Source organism: Oryza sativa, chromosome 11 (genome assembly GCF_034140825.1).
Source record: "Oryza sativa Japonica Group chromosome 11, ASM3414082v1".
NCBI classification, from domain to species: domain Eukaryota; kingdom Viridiplantae; phylum Streptophyta; class Magnoliopsida; order Poales; family Poaceae; genus Oryza; species Oryza sativa.
The window spans coordinates 4708508-4735066 of NC_089045.1; the positions used below are offsets into that span (position 1 = coordinate 4708508).

General features: G+C 46.0%; 5 protein-coding genes across 5 annotated transcripts; 3 read left to right on the plus strand and 2 right to left on the minus strand.

Moving 5' to 3' along the window:
* The first annotated feature begins 1984 nt into the window (after positions 1-1984).
* Positions 1985-4131, plus strand: LOC4349982 (pectinesterase 2). Its single transcript, XM_015761089.3, has 2 exons — positions 1985-2492; positions 3186-4131. The coding sequence occupies exons 1-2, from the start codon at positions 2054-2056 to the stop codon at positions 3896-3898; spliced, it is 1152 nt and encodes a 383-aa protein (XP_015616575.1). The 5' UTR covers positions 1985-2053; the 3' UTR covers positions 3899-4131.
* A 1430-nt stretch (positions 4132-5561) lies between these two features.
* Positions 5562-6561, plus strand: LOC9268138 (uncharacterized). Its single transcript, XM_015761090.3, has one exon. The coding sequence runs from the start codon at positions 5614-5616 to the stop codon at positions 6301-6303; it is 690 nt and encodes a 229-aa protein (XP_015616576.1). The 5' UTR covers positions 5562-5613; the 3' UTR covers positions 6304-6561.
* A 9265-nt stretch (positions 6562-15826) lies between these two features.
* LOC107279340 (uncharacterized) lies at positions 15827-17118 on the minus strand. Its single transcript, XM_015760652.1, has 2 exons — positions 16386-17118; positions 15827-16284 (listed from the first exon to the last, which is right to left on the minus strand). Exons 1-2 carry the CDS (start codon positions 17116-17118, stop codon positions 15827-15829), a joined length of 1191 nt encoding a protein of 396 aa, XP_015616138.1.
* A 168-nt stretch (positions 17119-17286) lies between these two features.
* LOC107279451 (uncharacterized) lies at positions 17287-20199 on the minus strand. Its single transcript, XM_015761183.3, has 2 exons — positions 18650-20199; positions 17287-17975 (listed from the first exon to the last, which is right to left on the minus strand). The coding sequence occupies exons 1-2, from the start codon at positions 18959-18961 to the stop codon at positions 17400-17402; spliced, it is 888 nt and encodes a 295-aa protein (XP_015616669.1). The 5' UTR covers positions 18962-20199; the 3' UTR covers positions 17287-17399.
* A 5314-nt stretch (positions 20200-25513) lies between these two features.
* On the plus strand, positions 25514-26519 carry LOC9269994 (uncharacterized). Its single transcript, XM_015761196.3, has one exon. It carries the CDS (start codon positions 25545-25547, stop codon positions 26259-26261), a length of 717 nt encoding a protein of 238 aa, XP_015616682.2. The 5' UTR covers positions 25514-25544; the 3' UTR covers positions 26262-26519.
* The last annotated feature ends 40 nt before the right edge of the window (positions 26520-26559 follow it).

Here is a 26559-nt window from a genome sequence, read left to right on the forward strand (position 1 = left end):
TTTCTTTCCACTTAGCTTAGATGATATATTATGAGGATGAGTAGTTATTAGTTGAGTTCTCTCTACATGATCTTCCCACGGGATAAAATAAATATGATACCCTTGGAATACTCTCGGGTGAAATGCTACAATGGTATATCCATGCGCTTTGTGGATGAACTCTGTAACCATATCATACCAGAAGTATTTCTGCGCCATTGCTGGGAATTATATTTCTAGTAATGTCGTTAAGAAATACCAACACTCACCTCGGCGGTGATGGCGGCGCGGGCCATGGCCTTCTCCATGCGGGCGTTGGCAAAGCGCCACTGGAATAGACGCGCGGTGAGCATTCGCGCGCGGTGCGCCGCCTCCTCCTTCTCGGGCTCCTCCTTCTTCCACGTCATCATGTCCCTGAGCATCGCCGATCCTCTGGTGTTCCCAGTGTTCTCCTACGACGACGACCCCCCTGAGCCACCACCGCCTCCGCCTCGCTGGCTCCCACGTTCCCTCGCGGCGTCCGCCCCCCCCCCCAGCTCAGGCACCGATCGGTGCGCGGGAGAGGAAGGCAAGGCGGTGTCCGCATCGTACACGGTATTCTCCTTGCTGCTCAGCTCCCACCACCCGCCGCCGCCACCACTCAGGCACCCGCCCGCCGCCGCCGCCGCCGCTCGAGCCCCCGCCTGCCGCCGGCTCATGTCAAGGGGAGAGAGAGAAATATGGGGGAGAGGAGGAAGAAGGGTAGTGAGAGAGAGGATGACATGTGGGACCCACATGTCAGTGGTGCCCATAATTTTTTTTGTGTAAATGACAAATGGGCTCCGCTTATATTTTTTAATTTTAATGTCACATAAGCGCCACGTCAATGTCACGTGGAAAGAAGACCAAGTCAACACTGCCACGTGTACGCCATGTCAGCAAAACCGCTCTCCAAAACCACCAAGGGAGTCAAATTGTACCGGTTTTGTAAGTTCAGGGGTCAAGATTTCTGGTATTGAAGTTGAGGGATATGATTTAGATTCGGTGGTCAGTTGGGGGAGTCAAAGTGATCTTATTCCCCATTTTTATAGATGTACAACGGGTGTTAGCGCTAGCTTATGGCCTGGCGCTGAGATATTGGGCCTTAGTGCCAAGGCTCATGGCGTTAAAGTAGCAGTCTATTTTCAGCTATAGTTTTTGTCACCATCTAGTTATTATATAATAAGTTTATTAAAAGGCCTAAATTGTCAAAAATGGTTGGTCTTATATTTTATACATCCCTCTTTATGTTGGTTGGTTTAAATTGAACTGACCAAAATTATACAGTTGGATACTACTGCCTCCGATCCGTTTCATATAATAAGGTGTTTAACTTTTTTCCTAATTAAATTTAATCAAATTTATTGAAAAAATATAGTAGTATTTTGAACAAAACAAATATATTATCAAAATATATTCAATGTTAGCTTTAGTGAAAGTAATTTAATATTTTAGATGTTGTTAGATTTTTATATAAATTTGGTCAATAAAGTTTGACTAGAAAAAATTTCAAATGATTTAAAATATATAGAACGGATCGGGAGTAGTATTTTTGGACCAAATCCATATTCCACGCATATGCGTGCGCTTCCAAAAGAAGTTTCATTTGTATGGAGAGAGGTAGAGATAGAGAAATTTCCTTTCAAGAGTAATTAAGAGAGGGCGATGATGTGTACATATATGCACGTGAAGGCTGGACTGATTATTGATGACGGACGTAAGTTAAAGGATTATATTAATTAGAGAGTTAGCAGCAGAAAGAGAGCTATCAACAGGAATAAAAATCTTGTAGCTGGCTATAGACAAGTAGCTAGCCTAGTAGGTTGAATCGATCGATCGATTTAGCAAGACAGACAATCAGAGAATCTATATATCTACTCCTAGATTGGTGTAGTAGGTCAGGCTTGGTAGCACATGCGCGCAAGTCCCAGCGGGCGGGCATATGATCGAGTGTATATATATACACACATACAGATACAGTTACTCCAGGAAATTGATCGAGCAGGCAAAAACCAAGTGAATCGATCGGTCGCACACACAAAAACTAGCTAGTACAATGGCTGAAAGGAGGAGCAATATGATGATGATATATGGTTTTAATTTGTTGATCGTTGCTGCGGCTGTACGGTCGTCGTCGTCGAGCATTCTCGGCGACGCGACGGTCGTCAGCACCGACGACCGCTGGGTACGGAGGAGGCTCCTGCTCATCGATGGGATGGTGGACGGCAAGCGGATGAGGAAGACCGTGGTCGTAGCGAAGGACGGCACGGCCAATTTCACGACGATCACCCAAGCCTTGGGCGCAGCGCCGCCGAGAGGCAGGTTCGGCATCTTTGTGAAAGCAGGGGTTTACGAGGAAACGGTAAATATTACCAGACCAAATGTTGTGCTTTGGGGAGAGGGCATCGGCAAAACCGTGATTACTGGAAGCCGCTCTTGCCCCATAGAAAATAATAAGACCAAGACCGACATGATGCCTTGGACGGCCACAGTCAGTAAGTGCATATATACTACTCCTTTATATACATACTCAACTGCATACTCATTTTGGTATCATCCCGCCACTGGTAGACCGTAGACGAATTAGCTAGCGTAGACTTTTATTTTAATCTATATATATATATGCTCCTATATGTTAATAAAGCTTAGGTCTAAGCTACGGACTAGTATAATTCACACCCACCGTCCCAAATTACAAGGGCTCCTATATGTTTTTTACACATATGGTATATATGTGATCGTTTTTTCTTAAGAAAACATATATTAATTAATAAAGGGTTATAATATCAACACATCATACATTACTAAACTATATATTTTCAAATATTAACATATATATAATGATAGACATGCATGGCATTAAAAGATATTATTAGCTTGGTGATTTGTTAAATATTCCAATTGTTTTACTTCCATAAAAAAAGCACCTAATAACATTTTATTTTGGAATGGAAGGAGAAAAAAATAATTATATAACATATATACAAGATTAAAATAAAAAGAATTTATGCGTTTGGCGACTCGATCTACTAGCTAGCTAGTATATGTATCGAATCAAATCGATCAGCTAATTGAAAAGCTAGCTAGGAGTATAAAGAGATCGATCGACTTAATTTGGTAATTTTATTTATTACTATACTAATTTTGCATGCGCGTGCCTGTCTGTATATATGTATATGTGTATGTAGCTGTGCAAGGGCATGGATTTATAGCTCAGGACGTGACAATAGAGAACAAGGCGGGTCCGACCGGTACTCCAGCCGTCGCTCTGCGCTGCGACTCCAACATGTCCCTTATTCACCGCTGCCGCATCGACGGGTACCAAGACACACTTTGGGCCCAAAACAACCTGCAGGTGTATCTGCGGTGCGACATCGCCGGCACAATTGATTTTGTGTACGGTAATGCGAAGGCCATTTTCCAGTATTGCCGCTTACTGGTGCGCAACCCGGGCAACGGCAAGCACAACGCAATCACGGCGCAGGGGCGCAACGACCCAACCAGCGAGGAGTCGGGGTTTATATTCCAAGGTTGCAACATCACCGCCATGGAAGGAGAAAGCCTCGCGGGGGTGGATACCTATCTGGGGAGGCCCTGGAAGAACCATTCCAGGGTGGTTTTCATGGGCTGTTTCATGAGCGACATCATCAACCCTGACGGCTGGGTTCACTGGAACAAGGCAACACCTGTGGAGGAGACGACCAGGACAGTGGAGTACCTGGAGTATGGCAACAAAGGCGCTGGGGCAGAGACGGCCGACCGTGTGAAGTGGAAGGGCGTCCGGGTGATCACCGAGGCGGAGGCCAACCGTTTCACCGTTGATCACTTCATCAACGGTAACCAGTGGTTGCCCAACTTGGTCAACGGCGAGCAGATCAACTACACCCACGGTCTCATCTAGTTACACTCTTACACCATCATTGCATACATATATCACATGCTGTGTACTGGAGTATTGTATATTTGTATTGTATTGTACCGTATCAACAATGTCCCTTGTGTATGTCTGTAACTATATACTCTACTGTTTGCATATGTACGTACCTTATATTGTATTTGTTAGTACGTACACCCATTGTATGTATATATAAATAAATAAAGATGCATGAGCCATGTGCTCGTGCACTTGTATTATATACTGTATAATCAATTGTCTGTTTATTAGTACTCCAGTATAAATCTTTGTATAGTTATGCATACAAAAGCACTAGCTAGTACCTATACGTATATGCGATCTGGATCAGTACGATTACAAGTATATGGCCCTTGATAATGACTAGCCGATCCTTGCTGCCTACCCTACCTCAGCGCGATCGAGTTCACACTAGTACTGTTTCCAGATTATCATTAATTTTCTAATGGTGGGGATTAGTGTGGGGGAAGGGATCGAGAAGGATACTCCTACACCATACACAGTGGTCTGCTAATTAACCTACTGACATACTAGGCAAAGACCAAACCTCCTCTGCACAAAGAGAGAATTAAGATAGTAGGGAAACTTTTTTTTTGGAGGCTGTTCGTTCTGATTCAAGCCAACAATAGCTGTTCACATCTGTTTGCTTTTTGGGGCATTTTTGTGTCCTGAATGAACATAGCGCGCTGCTTGAAGGGATTCGGACACATTTGTTCTAAAAATTGTTCATAAGCGCTCACGCGCTATTTTGCTTTTAGTCCGAATGACTTTCTCTCTATAGGATTTAAGAAAATTTAGTTGCTATGCTTGCAGTTCTCTGAATTTTTCTGGTGTTGGTTCAACACCAGGTTGAATATATCATGCCTCTGCTCAACTTCTGGTCTTTTTTCTTATGGCTACTTCTATCACCTAGCAGTTTTCTGAAATGCCCAACTACCGTTCTCGTATGACAGTGCAAATGTCATGCAAATGGAAAAAGAAAGTCGGCTCGTTGTGCCAAAATTTGTCGACATTTGGCTTTTGCATTATTTCTCTTTGCGAAAGATCGATGGTGTGCGTGCCACTGGAGTACAGATGAAGTTAGTAGAAATTGGAATGGTCATGTACTATGTGAACACGCACAAATTTTGGAATATATAGCAACTATGTGAACACGCACAAATTTTGGAATATATAGCAAATGTGCCACTGGAACAGATGAAATTGGTAGAAATTGGAATCGGTCATGTACTCGTATGAACAGGCACAAAGGGAGTATTTTTCTAAACTAGAGAGCAATTACTCCGCATGTGACCACCGGTGTTGTTGTTGGTCACATCTCTATTTAGAAGTAGTGAGCGCGTCTAATGGCAAATAAGTTTGGTTCTAGCGGTAAAATGGTCACAACTCTACTCAAACGCCTTGTCCTTGTATCAGGCTTATGGGATCAAAAGATGAATGGAGGGTCCAAACACACCTAGAGAACCTCAAAAAGAAAATCTTGAAATTAAAAACAGAGAGAGAGAGAGGGTACAAGAATGAATGGAGAGTATTCATAACAAAACTGAACCCAACACTTGTGAAGCTCTCCTGATTACTAGCCAGCGATGCATGCAGGGAAAAGAAATTTTCCTACATATATAGAGAGAAAGAGAGTATATATATCAAACGACATCATCACCATGTGCATATGTTAGTTACCCTCAATTCCCATCCTAGCAAGCATGGCCGGCTCTTCCTCTCTTGCATCGCCTCGCTCACTACAGCTACCACTCCTCCTCCTTTTCCTCCTCGTTGCCGCTGCGATAGGCAGCTACGACCCCAAGGCGTTCTGTTCCAAGACGACAGACGTAGCATCGTGCCTTAAGGTGTTCCCGACACTCCCAGACATCGTCACCAAGGCGCAGGACAACCAAGAGTTGTACAAACGGCTGGTCCGCTACTGCTCATTCAAGACCTACGAGGCCACGTCGCTCGCGGAATCCATGATTGCCACCACCACCGCCGCCAACCCCGCGAATATCGCCACCTTCTTCGAGCAGTGGAAAGGGGACGAGGCGATAACGACAAAAACACCTCCAGGCAAGTGCCTCTTGAGCTGCAACAAGACCATCGGCGAAGTTAACGCCATCCTAACCTGCGGACACACCTACATGGAAGACAGGCCCCCCATCATCCACCAGAACCTCACCGTCTTGTTCCATGGCGGCCACCCGCCGTCACTCTGCAAGAGTGGATGCCTTGACGGCTCGTCGTCAGAGGGTGAGGTCCTCCTCGCCACCAAGTTCAACTATATATGGAGCTTGTTGGATCTCATGGAAGCTGTCCTACCGGAATATCTTTCTGAGACTGGGACTGCGACGACGACGGTACCATCTCCCGACGTCGCTGCGGCGGCGGCCCCGGCCCCATGAGCAACTACATATGCATGCAGTCCCTTCGATTCGATCGACCACACCACAACAGTGCAGTGCATACACGCATATACTTACTATGTATCTAAGAAATAATTAAGATTTCACAGAGAGCATTTAAGAATCAAGTTTCACTAATTGTTGCAGTATATAGTAGCCCATTTAATTTCATCCATCAGTTAGAGTCTCACCATGTTACGGTCCGTTTTGTGCCTTTTATTCGCTCCAAAATATAGTGTTCTAATTCTTACCGTGGAATTGGATGTTCACCCCTCAAGTGCATACACGTACTTGCTTCCCTATCACTCAAATAGTTACAAAATGTTCTGAAAAATAATTACAGCATTTATACAGCAAGCATCTATCATAACCAAACTTATGTTTAATTTTTTTTTGGCATGTAAAGATTGAATTTAGTTTTTAGGCATAATTGTATTCTTGCCTTTAATTACTTGCTGCAATTGTGATTTTGCCTTTGCTTTTTACGGTTTGTGGTTTTGCCCTCACTTGCTGCAATTGTGATATACCAAGATATCTAAAAGAACAATATCTATCTGGCAACCAAACAACTACAAATATTGTTCCTCAGTCTTTAGTTTAGGCAAGGCAAAAAGTTCACTTTTATGGAAATTAATATTGAGGATAGGTAGTTGTTCTAAAACATATAGAAAATATTTTCAGCTTGCTCTAAATTATGATCCATATAAAAATCAGTGTGTCATCCGCATACTGCACCTGTTTTATATAATCGTTAAGATGAGGTCCTACTCCTGATTTATATAATCGTTATGGGCTCGGAAATCGGAATAGGTGAATTAAAGGAAAATTGATTTAGAAAATAGAAAAAAAATGGTTCTACCACCTAAATAAATCACATGCCTCCGACCACCTGTTCTCAAAATCATTATGTACCCCAAACGTAATGAGAGGAAGAGCAACATGTGGCCCACAACGGTAATGGTCTAACTTCTATGGTCAGCGGGCATGGAGCTGAGTTGGTGGTGCTAGTGCACTGCGTGGTGGGGTGCATATAGCAAGATGGCAAGGTGCATGCAGGTCGGGCCAGTATGGCTAGATGGGCAGGGTTAGTGAGGAGGGGCTTACGTCTCGGTAGCACATGTGCCACAGTTCGTGGGAGATGACGACATATATGGGCCACTATTGTACGATCGAAAAAAGACCAAACAAACCAACCAGAGGGAACAAAACCAAACAAACCAACCAGAGGGGGTGAATGGTAGGGAAAACAAAAAACCCAAAAACTTTTAGTGGAAATAAAAGTTACCTTCAAATTGATGGAGTTCTCGACATAGCCGATCTGACCGTTAGATTAATTCCGGTCTGACCGTCTCCACATCGCTGGTCTGACCGCCCCCTCATCGCCAAGTTGGACCGCCATCTGGGTTAGACCGCCGACTTGCCTCCCATTTAACCGTCGGATCCAGAAAAACATGTATCAACAAAACTCTTGAAAGTAGATCAACTTCATTGCATCAATGTGTTTCAAAAGTGCATCTAAAGCACTCATCTCTCAACTCATGAACTAGGATTAAAACCTCAAAGTAAACCCTAACTTTTCTCTCCCAAAAAGTCAATATCTTCTAGTCTCAACCCCTCATCTATTTATACCACAAAGCCCGCCCACTCAAAGTAGGTGTAGAGCTCATATTTCCAATAGAACTCCATCCCTCAATTTCCATACGTTTTACAAGGGTTAATTCAATCCATGCCATTTCAAATAAATGTCATTACAATTCGTCTATTCGTAACCGTGCCACTAAAATTTTACAAAATTAGAACCATGCCACTAACGTCACATTTCCCATCCATCTCCTCATCTGCACATGGGACCCACATGTCAGTTTCATCTTCCTTCATCCTTCTATCTTTTTCCTTCCCATCTCTCTACACCTTGTTTCAAATGAGGCAACCAGCAGGGAGGGTGCGTTTCTATGTCACCGTCAGCAGCGTGACCATCTCCGGCATTTGCGGCTCCTAAAATTTCAGAACTCGGTTTCTTTTTCCTTCTCTATTTGCACCTGTTTTTTTTTTCACTCTATTTGCAGGCAGCAAGCAGCTGGCGAGCTCGGCAACCTTTGCTCGTCCCTGCGATTAGCGCCAGCACCACGCGAGGCGGCCTGCGGCAGTGCGGCCAGGATAGGGTCACTGATCATGAGCAGACAAGCAACGACGAGCCGACGAGGATCCATGATAATGGCGGCGTCATACATGGGATGACTCTCTGCGTCGGGCGTCCGATCGACCGATTTACGCGAAAAACTACTTTAAACTTATTTTCTTCACAAGTTTGAAATTTAAAAAAAAAAGAAGACAGTGGAGTACCTGGAGTACGGCAACTGGGGCGCTGGGGCAGAGACGGCCGACCGTGTGAAGTGGAAGGGCGTCCGGGTGATCACCGCGGCGGAGGCCAACCGTTTCACCGTTGATCACTTCATCAACGGTAACCAGTGGGTGCCCAACTTGGTCAACGGCGAGCAGATCAACTACACCCACGGTCTCATCTAGTTACACTCTTACACCATCATTGCATGCATATATCACATGCTGTGTACTGGAGTATTGTATTGTACTGTATCAATGTCCCTTGTACTGTATGTGTGTAACTATATCCTCTACTATTTGCATACGTACCGTACGTACTCGTGCCTTATATTGTATTTGCTGGTACGTACATCCATGGTATGTATATATAAATAAATAAAGATGCATGAGCCATGTGCTCGTGCACTTGTATTATATACTGTATAATCAATTGTCTGTTTATTAGTACTCCAGTATAAATCTTTGTATAGTTATGCATACAAAAGCACTAGCTAGTACCTATACGTATATGCGATCTGGATCAGTACGATTACAAGTATATGGCCCTTGATAATGACTAGCCGATCCTTGCTGCCTACCCTACCTCACTACACTGGCCAAGGTCACCTGTGACGGGCCCAAACCCTCATCTTTGACGGCTTCGCGCATGGTCAGTGATCAGTGGTCACTGGTGAGTCCAGTCACCTTTGACGGGTGGCCGGCCGTCACAGGTGACACCCACCTCTGACGGGCAAGTTACTAGAAGTCCGTCAGAGGTGTTGGTCTCCGCTAGCCTTGAGCGAGTTAGGACCCGTCACAGGTGACTCTTCTCTGACGGCCCTTTAAATAAAGGCCGTCAGAGGTTGAGGTCTCCGTAGTTAGAAGCTGTCACAGGTGATCTACCTGTGACGGCTCCAAAAGTAAAGGCCCGTCACAGGTAGGTCACCTCTGACGGGCCTTTATTTGCTAGTCCGTCACAGGTTATGTTACCTTTGACGGATTTTTGTTCCGACCCGTCACTGATGAGTTAATTCCAGAAAAAAAATAAATGCTAAATATTGGCTAGCCTCAGGATTTGCTAGCCATGCCCTCTGAAAAATAGAAACATCACAGATATATTCCAGTCACAGATCCATCACAGATACATCACCCCCCCAATATAACATCACAGATCCCCAACAACACATATATGCAGTTCAAATGCCACAATTTTGCACAGCAAATTCACACCCCTTGAAAGCCACAATTTCGGTCGTTGCTCATAGAACCGCATATATACTTACCAAATGGATTAAAGCCATAATGTCATCGACCTGCACAACCTGTCAATAAGGAAAAAAAAAGGAGAAAACAGATGAATAGTACAACATAAATCGTAGTTGATCAAATGTGATGACAATTTAGTAAAGTACCATAAATATTGCACATATGAAAAACATAATTTTTTACATCGCCAGAAATTATAAAAACATCTTTTTTACATCACAATAAATTATCTAGCCAAGTTCATGAGTCTATTTGGCATGAAAACGTCCTTTCTTGTTCATTATTTCTGCAAGAATAAAGGCGCACAATTCGCCTCTGATAGCGGGGGGGTTGATGGGTGAGATCTTCAAGCCAGCTCTACCTTTCTGTTTAATAAATAAGAGGTTAATTAGCACGTTTTGAATAGCAATGTAGATATTGAAATGAGCTTATTCGCCATTAGCAACAACCTCAGGGTCGAAATCTTTCACCTCTCTTACAAGTGTTGACATGTTGTGGCACACGTGGAAACCACATTGGTCTCCGATCTGTTGTGCGCATGCAAACTTGGTGTCATGATAAAGTTCATTCTTGCCCTCCTTGTGCCTACCACCCTTTTCCACATATGGGCCCCAAGCCATATTTAAGGCCTTGGTGATTTCACTGAAATCATAATCTTTGGACTTATTGGAGTTAAGGTAGGTAACCCTACTCCACTTAGGTACGATGACTAGGAGAATCCAATGTCGCCTGCGCAGTGGTTATGTAGCGTTAGTACTAAGAACCTTAACTTCAAAAACAATATACACGAAGGGTATTGTCCTCTTACTCTTGGTTGTGTGCGCACATGATGTACTCCTTGTCTTGATGGGCCCATAAACACCGGTTGACATAGTCAACCACCTCAGTGAAGCTCTGTCGTAAATTAACCTCATTCACCATGGATGGATCAAGGAACCCAACCTGATTACCATGGCGACGACTCTCGATCCAACACAACCTTAAAATATGTACGTATTAGAACTAATTTAATTAGGAGATATAGTCCAGTCATATCACAAGTATAGAAGGTATGCACTTACAAGGAGTAGCATTTTAGAAGACCAGTGTCCAACTTCCGGATCCTGAAAAGGTCGAAGAGGGCATCAAAGCCTAGAGTTATATATGCAGGCGACGATAGGAACGGCTGGTGGTCGTGATGTCCAACTATGGATGACTCCCTCATTTTCCGCTTGGCATTGCTTAGCTCCATGTATTGCTTATGTAGCTCTCGGCAAGCAATACCCATCACAGCTAACACATTGTCCTCCACCAATGGCATGCCTAGCTCAAATTGGGCTGGCGCCCTCACGACCTTCCCCGATTTGCTCACCGGCATCGACGTCGCAGCCTTGCCCCTTTTTGGCTCCGGCGCCAACTCCCCGACCTTCCCCTTGCCGCGTTCACGCTTCTGGCCCTTGACAAGTGGTGGGGAGCTATCGGCCTTTCTTGTGGTCTTTATTGGAGCCAAGCTTTGAGCTATATCTGCCAAGTCCATATCAGCTCCACCGGGAGAATGAGGTACTGACAATGCCGGTCCACGGGGAGCCTCAAATGATAGCTTAGACTTGGGAGGTGTAAGCTCCGTCGGTCGACTTGGACGAGGAGTCATCTTCACAACTATGTCTTCTTTGGGCCATTGTATGAACGTCTTGCGCGCATCGCCCAAAGTCATGATTTCATCATTTGGGGGCACGGGCAGCGGATAGCCGGACCAGGTGTCCTTTACTGTATCGATGGACACCTTGGCATACCCAGCTAGCAGGTCTGCGCCGTGGACCTTGTCTGTAACAGAGGGCTTGAAAGCCATGCCCTCAGCGACTTCAGGAGCGAAAGTTGGGTGGACTCTCGCTAGTAGGACACATTGTGCTGCGCCCTGCATAAGGTGAAAGTTTGAATTTAATATTGGAATGTGTACATGTCTTTTATTACATATGGATCGGATAACAACAATTACCTCGATGTGGTCCACTGCAGCTAGTGGTGCGATAGGGAGACCAGGGGCCGGCACCTCTGTGGATGCACAACTACTCCTATGCTGTGACGGACTCGCGTCGTGTTGTACACGAGGAGTTGGTTGCACAGCAGGTGTTGTGACTCGGGGTATATTCATGTCGGCGAGGACCTTGTTAACCCTTTCTTCCACCCTTGCATCCATGCTAGCTTCTAGTTCTTGAATGACCTCAACCTTAAGTTCGGCCTTCAAACGAGCGTCCCTCTCTTCCTTGGAGACTTTCCGTTTCCTGTATTGGGATCTGTACTGAGGGAGTCCATGCTTCCAGGGCACATCGCTACCAATTCCCCGAGTTCGGCCAGGATGTTCTTTGGTTCCGAGCGCCTTTGTGAGGATGTCATCTTCGCGCCTCTTCGGCGCGGACTCAACCTCGCTTTGTGAAGCTTGTTCAGCAACCAAGCCCAACTAGAAAAGAAGATAGTCGTTTATACGAACTTGTACTTTATACGAACGGAAATTAGTTAGGTTAAGTAGTGAACTCACCAGTTCCTGATAGACGACGGCATCACTTTTGTTCTCAAATGTGACAGAGCCGTCCGGGTTGACCTTACCCCTTGCCCGCGCCCAGTTGCGAGCTCTTTGTTCAGGGATGTCTGAAAACGGGGCAGGGACATTCGCTGCTGCAGCGGCTGCATCTTCTTGGGCCCATATTGCCTCCTTGCCGATGTACCCTGCGGTGCCCAGCCGATGCGGGTGCTCATTCCGCTGTTGCAGTACGCGATGTGCCTCGCTTGATTCCCTAAACTGTTGGGTGGTCTTGAGAGAGCAGAATTCCTCCCACACCGCTTCGGTTATTTGAGGGTATTCATCGAACGGCGTATGATTGCCGGGCGGGTTGACAAACTCGGTGAAGAGCTTCGACTTCCAATTCTTCCAAGCTTTGCCCATCTTTTGGAATGCCTTCCGCTTGAGCCTATCCTTTGCTTCGGCTGGAAATGTGAACCATTTCTCCATTGCCGTCCAAGCTCGCTCTTTCTCGGCTTCTGTGACCTTCCCGATATCTTTATGGAGGATCCCGAAGTTCTCACGTGCCGCTATCCCGCAGCAGTTAGACCATCTTCCAATGACAGTCCTGGGCGCCGTGGGCCTACCACTAGCGTCAACCTCTCTTATAACTTGCACTGTGGTCGGCCATATATTATGTGACCGCGGATTTCTACTAGACCTACTTGCACTTGTCCCGCCCGACATCGACGTATGTTGTTCATGCGGCAATTCTGCAGCACAAACAGAAGGCAATATTTGCTAAGGGGTGCTAGCTAAAATTTATGTGGTCATGTGGTGAAAATTTATCCTATAAATTACCATGAATTTCGTGTTGTTGGACCGCCGTTGTCGCGGGATGACCTTCTGCAACTGCCTCTGTGGCTGGGTTTGCTTCTTCCTGGACCCTCGCAGGTGTTGGGGAGGGTGGGTTTGCGCCGGGCGTTGACATGGTTTAACTTTCGCGAAAAAGATTATAAATTTCCTACCATTAGACTAAATAGCATTAGATCCAATGTAATACGGGGTATACTATGAAAGATATGGCCTCAGTTTTGCTGAGAAATATGCATCAATTACAATCATTTGCATGAAGGGATAAAAAGAGGAAATCAGCTACTAGGAGAAAAAAGCAACCCAAAGAAAATAGAACAAGTGTAGGTAATCTGTTCTTATCCATAAAGAAAAGAGCAAGTGCAGGAAATTAGAGCAGTAGCAACAGCATGGCCATATAATAGCAGCAATAAGAGCAGTAGCAGGGCCATATAACATCAGTACGGGTATATATGCCACAGGGGCAGCAACAGCAGGGGGAGATTCACATAAACAGCAACAGCAGGGTGGAAATTCACATAAACAGCAACAGCAGAGGGAAATTCACATAGACAGCAAGGATATATAAATCAACAAGTGTAGATAATCTGTTCTTATCCATAAAGAAAATAACAGGTATAGATAGAATGTTATTAAGCAATTCATCCTTGGCCATTTAACAAGAAGTACAGGGGCAACAACAGCAGTGGTATATAAATCATGCATATATTATTGTAGATAAAAAAATGAACAAGTGCAGAAAATATGTTCTTATGCATAAAAAAAGAGCAAGTGCACAAAATCTGTTCTTATTGAGCAATTCATCACTGGCCATTTAATAAGGAACACATTGGGCAGCAGCAGCAAGGGTATATAAATCATCAAAGAATGACAGAAAACAAAATGACAGGCAACCATAGGCAGCAGCATGGGCAAACATAGACAGCAAGGCATCAAAAAAAATTATATAAATCATGTATATAAAAAGCAATTCATGCAATTCACCTATTCATAGACAGCAAGGGTATATAAATCATGTATATAAACAACAATTCATGCAATTCACCTATTCATAGACAACAAGGGTATATAAATCAACAAGTGTAGGTAATCTGTGGCCAATCTATCAACAAGGGTATATAAATTTCAAACCCTAAACCTAATAAAGTTCCTTCATTATCAAAGAATGACAGAAAACAAAATGCATGGAGAATTTTGGTGTCTAGGTCGGTTCCGTCCATGGACTACACTGACCAATCCACCAAAATTCCCCATGCATTTTGTATTCTGTGATGGTTTGATAACCTCGGATTCCCCAAAGTTCATCATTCGTTCATCCATTCCATTGCATCATTCATTCATGCATTAACTGCACCATTCCATTCATCGGCATCAGAGAGAGAGGGGTACTTGGAGAGGAGACGACGAGCAGAGGAGGCGGCGCACGGTGACGACGAGTCCCGGCCGGCGCACGGCGCACGGCTTCTCGGCACGGCGGCGCGGCGGCGGCTTCTTGGCACGACGGCGCTGAGGAGGAGAAGAGGGGGTTAATCGGCGACCAATAGTAAACGAGGGGAGGCGGGGGCCGTGGGCTCACCGTGGAGGTCCCGGTGGCGGCGATGACGGTCCTGGCGTGGCGACTAAGAGGAGGTCCCGGCGGCGGTCGAGAGAGTGAGTGAGGCGGCAGCAGTGCAGAGGGCGGTGTAGAGGGTGGAGAGGGCGGCGGAGATGGCGGCGGAGAGGTCGAGGCGGCGGTGGAGAGGAGGGCGGCGGAGAGGTCGAGGCGACGGTGGAGATGGCGGTGGAGATGGACTGCGGCGGTGGTGGTGCAGGCCGGCGTCGGGAAGGTCGACGGAGAGGGTGAGCGGCAGAGAGGTCGGCGGATTTGGCGGCGGCGAGGGCGGCGGTGGAGAGGTCGAGGCGGCGGTGGAGAGGAGGGCGTAGAGGGTAGCGGAGAGGTCGATAGGGGCGAGGCGGCGGTCGAGAGATGAGAGTGGAGTGAGAGTGGGTGCCGGATCTGGATCGATGTCCAACCCTAGGTCAAGCCTAGTCAAACTCACCTGTGACGGGCGCCAACTATGTGGCCGTCACAGGTGGCCTCACCTGTGACGGGCGCCAACCGTGAGGTCACCTGTGACGGCCCTACAGATAGAGCCCGTCACAGGTGAGTTTGCCTAGAGCAATTTTATTTCACTTTCGTTCGCAAGTGCCGGATCGGAGCTTGACTTTTGGGTTGGGAACATGTAGTACTGTAGACCACTGTAGCAGTGTCAGGGCGTCAGAGACACTGGAAAATATTGAAAGCGGCAGCCTGGACGCCGTCTATGGCCGACACTTTCCGTCGCCGTGCCGTGCGATGCCGGGCAGGGGCTGGCAGTGGAGGTACTGTAGCATGCGAATTAATGGGTGTTTGCTACGCGGGTGAAAGAGATATTTGCTACGCGGCACCAATTGTGAAAGAAATATTTGATATGCACACACATGTGATTTCTTTAATAATAATTTTCATAATATGTGAAGATTCGGACATAAATAAATGGTAAACCATACAATCCTGAAAATTGAAGTACTGAACATACGACAAGCATTATGGATAACATCACCTACCTAATGGTAGTTATTGTACGCATCATCAGCAATACAGTCACGCAACATGCACATAGCGGCCTCGCTATTTGTTGCGTAATACATATGGTCGAATGAATCGTTCAGCAGCGGCACTGGATTGCCGTTGTAGAGAGCATTAGTGAACCGATAGGTCGGATCTTTACTATCCAACCTAAAGTTGTGTAGAGCGAAAGCTGCATGAATGATGCGTGCAGGGATGTCCTCATCTCGGTAATAAGGGATTTCTTTCAATATTTTCCACATCTTTTTTGCGATGCCAAATTGTCTTTCCACGATCCCTCGCAACGTGGAGTGTCGATGGTTGAAAGTCTCTTCCCGTCCTACGGGTGGCGGGGCTCCCTCGACCGCAAGTTGATCCCTGTGGTACCGTACATGTGGGTACGGTGCAAGGAAGCCCATCCTGGTAGGAAATCCGGAGTCGACAAGTAGGTACCTGCCTGGTTAACGGCGCATAATTAAATATTAGTGCACATGTATAGAATTAAATAAAATCAAGACATTTGGCAATAAAAAAAGTGTATTGACCGATACAACTCACCTAACGGTACCCGTGGGAAATCGTAGGGGTAAGCCTGCACTGCCTCATTGAGAATCCTTTGGTCGTGAACTGATCCAGGCCAGCCAGCATCACAGAAAATAATTCTCCCATCATGATCACATATTACTAGAACATTTCTGGTTGTTATGTGGTGACGGTTCCTGTGTTGCATAGCGCTAGCTGCATTAGGCAGAACTGGAATATGTGTGCCATCGACAGCTCCCACTGATTGGTAGAAAGGCTTGAAAGGATTCTCTTGCAGAATCTGAGGGTTGTAATCTAAGAAGTTGGGATCAACCGGTTTCAATATTTTCCCAGCGAGATCATTCATAGCCTGCAAAACATGGTGGAAGTGAACCGACACTGTCGAGTTGGAGCGGACCCACCGATTGTTCGCGTCTCTGATTGGACGATTTCCACCCATCGTGTACAAGAAAATACCAAGCTTTTCCATGGAACAGACCCCTGCTGTTCCTACAAGACCAAAAGAAGTGACCAATAGATCATGCAAATTGTGTATCTCCTCTGCAGTAAGCCTGAACATTGCCCTGCATTGGCTTCGATTTGCCATCGTGTCCATCATCCAACTGATACCGGTTTGCACCGGTATTCTCCTTGGTGCCCTCTCATTGAAATCAAGGGTAGCAGCCATGTACTCAATGATGGCATCTTCTTCTTCGCTGCTTGTGTGACCGCCTCCATTCCAACTCGATCCACCCGCGCCGTAACTCATCGCCGATTTCCTTTAACATATGAGAACCGAAGAATATGCAATGTTTGTCATAATCAAAAGGATAGAAATTAATAATGGCAGTGATCTATGCAATCGAAGAATTATTTGGATATAAAAGCAATGCAATGGAATACGTAGTTGCTCGAATTGGATATAAAGCCGCAAATGTTTACGGACTCACAGAATGTAAAAATTGTTAGCACACTGAGTTCTAAACATAAATAATGGTTTATTTGAAAAACATCGCCCATCACAACTCAAAGTAAAGTACAGTGCACAAACTACCAGGTGCCACCAGATGACTGTCCAGTACCACCAGTGCGTATAAATTCCAAGCGCCTAGCGGCGTCCTTGATTCGAACAAAGCATTTGCAGGTGAATGGGTCACGGAATAGCGCACAAGCAGCATACCACACACTTCCTCCAATTTCATGGCCATCATTTTCCACCAACTCCATGCACGCATCAAGGCCCATAGACTTCTCTGCTTCCATCTGAGCAACACGACTCTGGTAGCTCTGCTCTCGGATGTCCGCAATCCTCTCCAAAGCCAGTCCAGCGGAGTCGCTTCGTGACTTCTTGGAAGAACTCCCTGAGGCAGTAGTGTTTGCTGCTGGCCTCTTTCCCTTGCCCCGGTCTGCTGCCGTTGGGGGTGGAGTTGGAGGTGGTGGTCTATAAGCAGCAGCGAGCTGCGCCATGTCGATGGTCTGCCACTGAACTGCTCCTTGCGGTGCCTGTGGGGCTGCCCCTGCGACGGCGGAGTGGTTTCCGACAACTGTGTGCCCACTGAATACCGCGTGGTGAAGGTCAATGTGCTTCAGAGGATCATTCCTGAAGCTTAAGACACCTTTATTTTGCTGCAACATAAGTAGACAGTAAAAATAAGTTAGTACAAGGCAAGTGCATTAGGCTTGTGCAAACATTGAACATAATGAATATGTGCAGTCCAATGTGCATTACTACTAAAATGCTGGCAGTAAATGTGCACATTGGTACCAAGTTATCAAATATAATCAGGAGTACATGTTACAATGGGCCACACATCTGACAGAATGAAAGAAAGATAGTTTGAACATTGTAAACATAAGATAAACTGCATATATTATATTCTTTGTAGATGAGCACATTTTTGTTCATTCTCTCTATATACATCACAAAGAAGGTGTGTACAGCTAGTTGAATATGTATTAACATGTTCCTAAATGACTTGTACAAGATCTTTCCTAATTTACTGATACACTACATATACACTACATATAGATCTTTCCTAAACATCATTTTGTTAACTTAAATACAAGGGAATGGCACACATTACTAAAAACGACATGACAGTAACAACTATGAAACATATGTGATCACAATCCTTCCATTTTACTGCAGCTAGTCATTTGTTGGCACACACAATTTGAACAAAAAAATTATTACACCTCACAAAACTGTATTCATAATTGCATGCATGTACTAAATTTCAGATAATACCAATTGTAGGCAAAATTGTTGGTTCAAAATATTTATGGTCAAGTGTACGTACCGCATTCTTGCTTTCCCACCACTCATCATCGGCAACAATGGCTGATGTATGGGGATCACGACCCAGCCCGCTTGCATGCGATTCTAGCCACACCCACCTGTTGTACCGCTTCTTACACTGCCCCCAAATGTACTCCAATTGAGCCTTGTTCACCTTCTTCTTGCACTTGGTGTACATCTTGTGTATTAGGTTCTGCCATGCCTGCGGCTTGGGGGAGTTGGAGGTGATGGTGAACGCTGCCATCTCCTCCAAGCAGCTCTCAAGAAACACACGAACCTCCATATCGGTCCACCGGCTACGGCCATCGCCCATCTACTCCGTGCAAGTCAAATAAAATTGAATCGGAAATGAACAAATTAATACAAACCAATACCTTACATGACTCTTCCTCGCGGACGACGTCCCAATCAATCGAACGGCCGACGGTGGCAGGGCTCACTCTTCGAACAAAGTCGATGACGGCTCTAGGAGACTTGGCGCAAACTTTGCAGAGGGCATGCGCGATATGAAGCACGTCGTCGGGAGCAGCCTTGGCGCTGCCAGCGTCGGAGGTGACAGAGTCGGAGGAGTCCTCGCCGGACTCCAGATCGGCGCCGCGGACAGAGATCTCCCCTGTTTGAGGGGATTGAACAATCGTCCCCTCCTCTTGGATCGACAATAGATCCCGCTCTCGCTTCCGCTTCTTCGCTGTCGTCTCCATCGGACCACGCACACGCTCGGCCTGAAATAGAGACTCCTCAACTCCGCCAGCTTGGATGCCTTGATGAGACTCTTCAGGCCAGCACTGTCTGACCCGAGAGGCAGAGAGGACGAGCACACAGGCAGCCAGACTGCTTGCTGCTTCACAGCGAGCACGCCGGCCAGCTTTTACTCCCCTCGAGGACGACGCAGACAGCTCTTCCACTTCCCCCCGATTTTGAGCACCTTGAACCGACCGCTGCCGCAAGACGACGCGCGGACGAGAATCGATTGGGGGGGGGGCACGGGCCTGCAAGCCACAGTCGAAAGGGGAGGACGGGAGCCTGCAGCGGAGGGGAAGAAAGAGGGATTCTCCGCCAGGCCTGCGTCGCATCGACGACCGCGGAAGCAACAGCGAGAGGAGGAAGAAAGAGGGATCGAGAGCATTGGATGCCCTGACTCTGACGGAAAAGCCGAGGCGCAACGGCAACTTCTCACATCCGTTAACGCCGTTAACGTCGCCTCACAAGCCGTCCTTCTGGTACTGTGTGCGGGACCACGCTTCCAGTGCACGGAACATGAACCGGATCAGGACTCGCACAACGGAACATGAACCTGTGACGGGCGCCAACTATGTAGCCGTCACAGGTGCCCTCACCTGTGACGGGCGCCAACCGTGGAGCCGTCACAGGTAATACCACCTGTGACGGGCCCAACACTCTGGGCCGTCACAGGTGAGGTCACCTGTGACGGCCCTACAGATAGAGCCCGTCACAGGTGAGTTTGCCTAGAGCAATTTTATTTCACTTAGTTCTTTTATTTTCCTTAACATATTTTCACATACACTACATATTTTTTTATACTTAATTATTTTATTTCACTAACAGTTGTAATTGCACTTCATTACTATACTACTTTAATTATTTTAGTTCCAATGCTTATACTTGCTTAATTATTTTAATTCACTTCTAGTGGGTGCTTTACTTAATTATTTTATTTGACTATTTCATTGCGAACATATTAGAGTCATACAGATAACAGACATGTAGACATAAACTACGTACATAAATTACAAAAATAATCCTTCCTCATGGTCGACACGTGCATATTGAACTTCATCTTCTTCTTCCTCCTCTTCTAGAGGTATTTCTTGACCTATGCCGTGGACGTGCTGGTTGTAATCATCCTCGTCTGCAATGTTGTCCAATCCAACAATTCTCCTTTTCCCTTCACGAACAACATGTAGTTTCTTGTTACACGGGTCAACTATGTAGAACACTTGAACAACTTGTTTGGCGAGAACGAACGGTTCATCCTTGTACGCGTTGTTAGCCAAGTTGACAGTGGTGAAACCTTCATTGTCAACTTTTACATTGCGAAGATCGACCCATCGACAACGAAACAACGGGATTTTGAACTTCAAGTAATCTAGCTCCAATATTTGCTCAACTTTACCATAGTATTGATCACGACGACCACCGTCACTAGTAGCCTCGATGCGTAACCCACTGTTCTGCACTGTGCATTTGCTGTCTTGCTTTACCGTGTGAAAGGTGTATCCATTTATGTCATATCCTTGCCAGGTGGTGGCACTCCATTCAGGACCCTGTGACAAGCACTGAAGTGTTTCACTAGACAAGTTCTGCAACCTGGCAATTCGGTTCTTCAGCCACTCGTTGAAAGAAGACATGTGCTTATTCCTGACCCAACTCTCTGATCGGCCTGGGTTCTCATGTCGGATAACTGCAAGGTGTTCGTCAACGTACGGCACCACCTCAGTCATATGCTGTAGTACCGTGAAATGAGCTTTATCGTACACCTTCCGATCCAACCTAATAGTCTTTCTTCCTACAGTACCAACACCGTCAAGCCTCCCTTCGTGATGAGATCGTGGTAATCCAATTGAAGATGTTTCTGACATGTAGTCCACACAAAATTCGATGGCCTCTTCGGTGGTGTAACTCTCGATGATACTCCCCTCAGGGTGTGAACGGTTCCGTACATAACCCTTAAGGATCCCCAGGTACCTTTCGCAAGGATACATCTGCGTCATGAATGCTGGACCACAGCACTTTGTTTGCCTCACAAGGTGCACCGGAAGATGTTCCATTATGTCAAAGAAAGTTGGAGGAAAGTACATCTCAAGATGACATAGGGTTCTCACAAGTTCTGCCTGTAGTTCATCTAGTCCCTCGGGGTCAATGATCTTCTGGCCGATTGCATGGAAGAAAGAACACAACCGCTGGATCGTGTGTCGCACCTTAGGAGGCAAAATATTCCTTATTGCAACGGGCAACAGCTCTGTGATAAGAACGTGGCAATCATGCGACTTCATTCCAACCAACTTAAGATCTTGCAGTGAAACAAGCCTACTGATTCTTGATGAGTAACCAGATGGAACCTTTATACCACTCAAACATGTTAGCAAATCAATCTTCTCTTCTTTCGAGAGAGTGTAGCAGGCTGGAGGAAGGTAAACCCTGCCGGATTCCGTGGTTATGGGATGTAGCTCCGACCGAACACCCATATCTTCCAGATCTCGTCGGGCGTTGAGACCATCCTTTGTAGTACCTGGGTTAAGCAGTAATCCCATTAAACTCTCGCATACATTCTTCTCGACATGCATCAAATCTATGCAGTGGCGAACTTCAAGATCCTTCCAGTATGGTAGTCTCCAAAATATTGACTTCTTTTTCCACATGCTCCTCTCTTTTGTCTTTTGTTTTTCCACATGCTCCTCTGTTTTTTCCTTCGATGTGCTCTTCTCTTTTCGCTTTCCAACTTTCCTCTTTTTTCCAAACTCGTTGGTTATTCCCATCACTAAGTTGTGCACCTCTGTCCCTGTTAGCTCTGTCGGGGGTCCGGCTGTATCTCTGTGTCCATTGAAATTCTTTCTCATATTCCTATACGGGTGATACCTTGGGAGAAATCTCCTGTGACCCATGTAGACCGTCTTGTGTGAATGCTTCAACCATTTGCTTCTTGTTTCCTCCATACACTCCGAACACGCCCATTTCCCTTTCACAGTTTGGCCAGAAAGGTTGCCAAGGGCCGGATAATCGTTGATGGTACAAAACAGCATCGCATGGAGGTTGAAATACTCTTGTGCATATGCGTCCCATGTTCGTGTGCCCTCATTCCATAGCCTTTCGAAGTCATCGATTATCGGTTCAAGGAACACATCGATATCGTTGCCAGGTTGTCTCGGTCCTTGAATGAGCATGGCAAGCATAATGTACTTTCTTTTGAAACACAACCAGGGAGGAAGGTTATAGTTAACAAGCAGAACTGGCCATGTACTGTGACGACTGCTCAAATCACCAAAAGGATTAATGCCGTCCGTACACATTGCGAAACGCATGTTTCTTGGGTCATTTGAGAATTCCTGGTAAATCCTATCGATTGTCCTCCACTGTACTGAATCTGCTGGGTGCCTCAGCATAGTATCGACTTTCCGTTCTTCGGCATGCCAGCGCACAAGCTTAGCTTGTTCCTTGTTCGCAAACATTCTCTTCATGCGCTCCGCAATTGGGAGATACCACACCACCTTTGCTGGGCCTCCCCTCTTTGACTTACTTCCTTCACCTTCACTCTTTGCTCGTTTGTATCTTGATGCCCCACAGATAGGGCAGACATCCAAGTCAGCGTATTCCTTGTAATACAAAATGCAGTCGTTCGGACATGCATGAATTCTTCTGACCTCCAGGCCCAACGGACATAATACTTGCTTCGCTTCATATGTCGTCTGAGGTAAATTGTTCCCCTCTGGCAACAGATCCTTTAACAGCTCAAGGAGTTCTGTAAAACTCTTGTCCGACCAGCCATTACTAGCCTTAAGCTTCATGAGTTCCAACACGCATGACAACTTGCTGTGCTTCGACTTGCATCCATCATACAACGGCATCTGGCAATCTTCCACCAACTTACTAAACTTCTCATAATCTCTGTCGTTGTCCTCTGCGTCTTCAATGTCATGCAACATTGTAGATAGACATTGAGTGTCTAAATCTATGGTCTCTCCACCTAAAGGAGAAGGTACGAACATGCCTTCTCGAGCTGCGGCGGTGTTCTCTACATCCTGATCCAACACTTCTTCAGCTGCGACATCAGGCGCCTCTTGCTCTCCATGCTTGGTCCAGCAGGTATATTTCTTCATGAATCCATTCATTATCAAATGAGCATGCACTTCATCCTTGTCTTCGATCATCTGTTCATTCTTACAGTCCCTACATGGGCACAACATGTGCATGCTCATCCTACTTTTTCTGTCATTATCCGCAAATGTGACAAATTCAGTGACCCCCTCTCTATACTCGGTAGACGAACGATGCGCATAGTACATCCATCTACGATCCATCTGAAATCAACAACATACGAAGAAAAATAAATGATGATCGATATGTTGAGAATGAATGGAGAATAATGTGTTTTTTACCTTGAATTTTAGCAAAAAAATCGCCCCCCTTGCCCTCCCAACCGATGTGTGAGCAGTACAATGGTCGGGATGGAAAGCAGTTGGCAGTTTGGGGGTATTTATAGAGCCAACACACCTCAAACGGGTTAGATAAAAAAAGCCCGTCAAAGGTATTGCTCATACCTTTGACGGGCTTGTATTCAACGGCCCGTCACTGGTATCATCTCACCTGTGACGGGCCAGAAATTAAAGCCGTCACAGGTGGCGGCCCATCACCTCTGACGGCTTCTAATGTATTGGCCCGTCACAGGTGAGGGGATACCAGTGACGGGTTGGATTAAAAACTCGTCACTGGTATACCTCTGACGGGTTTTCCTTTCGGCCCGTCACAGGTGAGGGGATACTTGTGACGGGCCGCGGCCAGATGCCTCACCGGTGACTGCATCCCGTATAACCCGTCAAAGGTAATGGTCACTACTGACCAATTCGTTTGCCCGTCACAGGTATCCCGTCAGAGGTGTGAGGATCTGGCGTAGTGCCTCAGCGCGATCGAGTTCACACTAGTACTGTTTCCAGATTATCATTAATTTTCTAATGGTGGGGATTAGTGTGGGGGAAGGGATCGAGAAGGATACTCCTACACCATACACAGTGGTCTGCTAATTAACCTACTGACATACTAGGCAAAGACCAAACCTCCTCTGCACAAAGAGAGAATTAAGATAGTAGGGAAACTTTTTTTTTGGAGGCTGTTCGTTCTGATTCAAGCCAACAATAGCTGTTCACATCTGTTTGCTTTTTGGGGCATTTTTGTGTCCTGAATGAACATAGCGCGCTGCTTGAAGGGATTCGGACACATTTGTTCTAAAAATTGTTCATAAGCGCTCACGCGCTATTTTGCTTTTAGTCCGAATGACTTTCTCTCTATAGGATTTAAGAAAATTTAGTTGCTATGCTTGCAGTTCTCTGAATTTTTCTGGTGTTGGTTCAACACCAGGTTGAATATATCATGCCTCTGCTCAACTTCTGGTCTTTTTTCTTATGGCTACTTCTATCACCTAGCAGTTTTCTGAAATGCCCAACTACCGTTCTCGTATGACAGTGCAAATGTCATGCAAATGGAAAAAGAAAGTCGGCTCGTTGTGCCAAAATTTGTCGACATTTGGCTTTTGCATTATTTCTCTTTGCGAAAGATCGATGGTGTGCGTGCCACTGGAGTACAGATGAAGTTAGTAGAAATTGGAATGGTCATGTACTATGTGAACACGCACAAATTTTGGAATATATAGCAACTATGTGAACACGCACAAATTTTGGAATATATAGCAAATGTGCCACTGGAACAGATGAAATTGGTAGAAATTGGAATCGGTCATGTACTCGTATGAACAGGCACAAAGGGAGTATTTTTCTAAACTAGAGAGCAATTACTCCGCATGTAACCACCGGTGTTGTTGTTGGTCACATCTCTATTTAGAGGTAGTGAGCGCGTATAATGGCAAATAAGTTTGATTCTAGCGGTAAAATGGTCACAACTCTACTCAAACGCCTTGTCCTTATATCAGGCTTATGGGATCAAAAGATGAATGGAGGGTCCAAACACACCTAGAGAACCTTAGAAAATATTGAAATTAGAGAGAGAGAGGGTACAAGAATGAACGGAGAGCATTCATGATAAAACTAAACCCAACACTTGTGAAGCTCTCCTGTTTACCAGCCAGCGATGCATGCAAGGAAAAGAAATTTTCCTACATATAGAGAGGGAAAGAGAGAGTATATATATCAAATCCTGACCATGTGCGTATGTTACCCTCAATTCCTATCCTAGCAAGCATGGCCGGCTCCTCCTCTCTTGCATCGCCTCGCTCGCTACAGCTACCACTCCTCCTCCTTTTCCTCGTTGCCGCTGCCATAGGCAGCTACGACCCCAAGGCGTTCTGCTCCAAGACGACAGACGTAGCATCGTGCCTTAGGGTGTTCCCGACACTCCCAGACATCGTCACCAAGGCGCAGGACAACCAAGAGTTGTACAAACGGCTGGTCCGCTACTGCTCATTCAAGACCTACGAGGCCACGTCGCTCGCGGAATCCATGATTGCCACCACCACCGCTGCCGACCCCAAGATCAGCGCCCCCTTCTTCCCGCAGTGGAAAAGGGACGAGGCGATGACGACAAAAACACCTCCAGGCAAGTGCCTCCTGAGCTGCAACAAGACCATCGGCGAAGTTGACGCCATCCTAACCTGCGGACACACCTACATGGAAGACAGGCCCCCCATCATCCACCAGAACCTCACCGTCTTGTTCCATGGTGGCCACCCGCCGTCACTCTGCAAGAGTGGATGCCTTGACGGCTCGTCGTCAGAGGGTGAGGTCCTCCTCGCCACCAAGTTCAACTATATATGGAGCTTGTTGGATCTCATGGAAGCTGTCCTACCGGAATATCTTTCTGAGACTGGGACTGCGACGACGACGGTACCATCTCCCGACGTCGCTGCGGCGGCGGCCCCGGGCCCATGAGCAACTACATATGCATGCAGTCCCTTCGATTCGATCGACCACACCACAACAGTGCAGTGCATACACGCATATACTTACTATGTATCTAAGAAATAATTAAGATTTCACAGAGAGCATTTAAGAATCAAGTTTCACTAATTGTTGCAGTATATAGTAGCCCATTTAATTTCATCCATCAGTTAGAGTCTCACCATGTTACGGTCCGTTTTGTGCCTTTTATTCTCTCCAAAATATAGTGTTCTAATTCTTACAGTGGAATTGGATGTTCACCCCTCAAGTGCATGCACGTACTTGCTTC

What these genes read in the sequence shown, in the direction of transcription:
- LOC4349982 (XM_015761089.3), top strand. Translation starts at nt 2,054, where the DNA reads ATGGCTGAAAGGAGGAGCAATATGATGATGATATATGGTTTTAATTTG. An exon ending in GCCTTGGACGGCCACAGTCA is followed by an intron (nt 2,493 to 3,185) that starts GTAAGTGCATAT and finishes ATGTGTATGTAG; the next exon opens with CTGTGCAAGGGCATGGATTT.
- LOC9269994 (XM_015761196.3), top strand. Translation starts at nt 25,545, where the DNA reads ATGTTACCCTCAATTCCTATCCTAGCAAGCATGGCCGGCTCCTCCTCT.
- LOC9268138 (XM_015761090.3), top strand. Translation starts at nt 5,614, where the DNA reads ATGGCCGGCTCTTCCTCTCTTGCATCGCCTCGCTCACTACAGCTACCA.
- LOC107279340 (XM_015760652.1), bottom strand. Translation starts at nt 17,118, where the DNA reads ATGAGTTACGGCGCGGGTGGATCGAGTTGGAATGGAGGCGGTCACACA. An exon ending in TTTCCCACGGGTACCGTTAG is followed by an intron (nt 16,285 to 16,385) that starts GTGAGTTGTATC and finishes GCCGTTAACCAG; the next exon opens with GCAGGTACCTACTTGTCGAC.
- LOC107279451 (XM_015761183.3), bottom strand. Translation starts at nt 18,961, where the DNA reads ATGGGCGATGGCCGTAGCCGGTGGACCGATATGGAGGTTCGTGTGTTT. An exon ending in GGTGGGAAAGCAAGAATGCG is followed by an intron (nt 17,976 to 18,649) that starts GTACGTACACTT and finishes CTTATGTTGCAG; the next exon opens with CAAAATAAAGGTGTCTTAAG.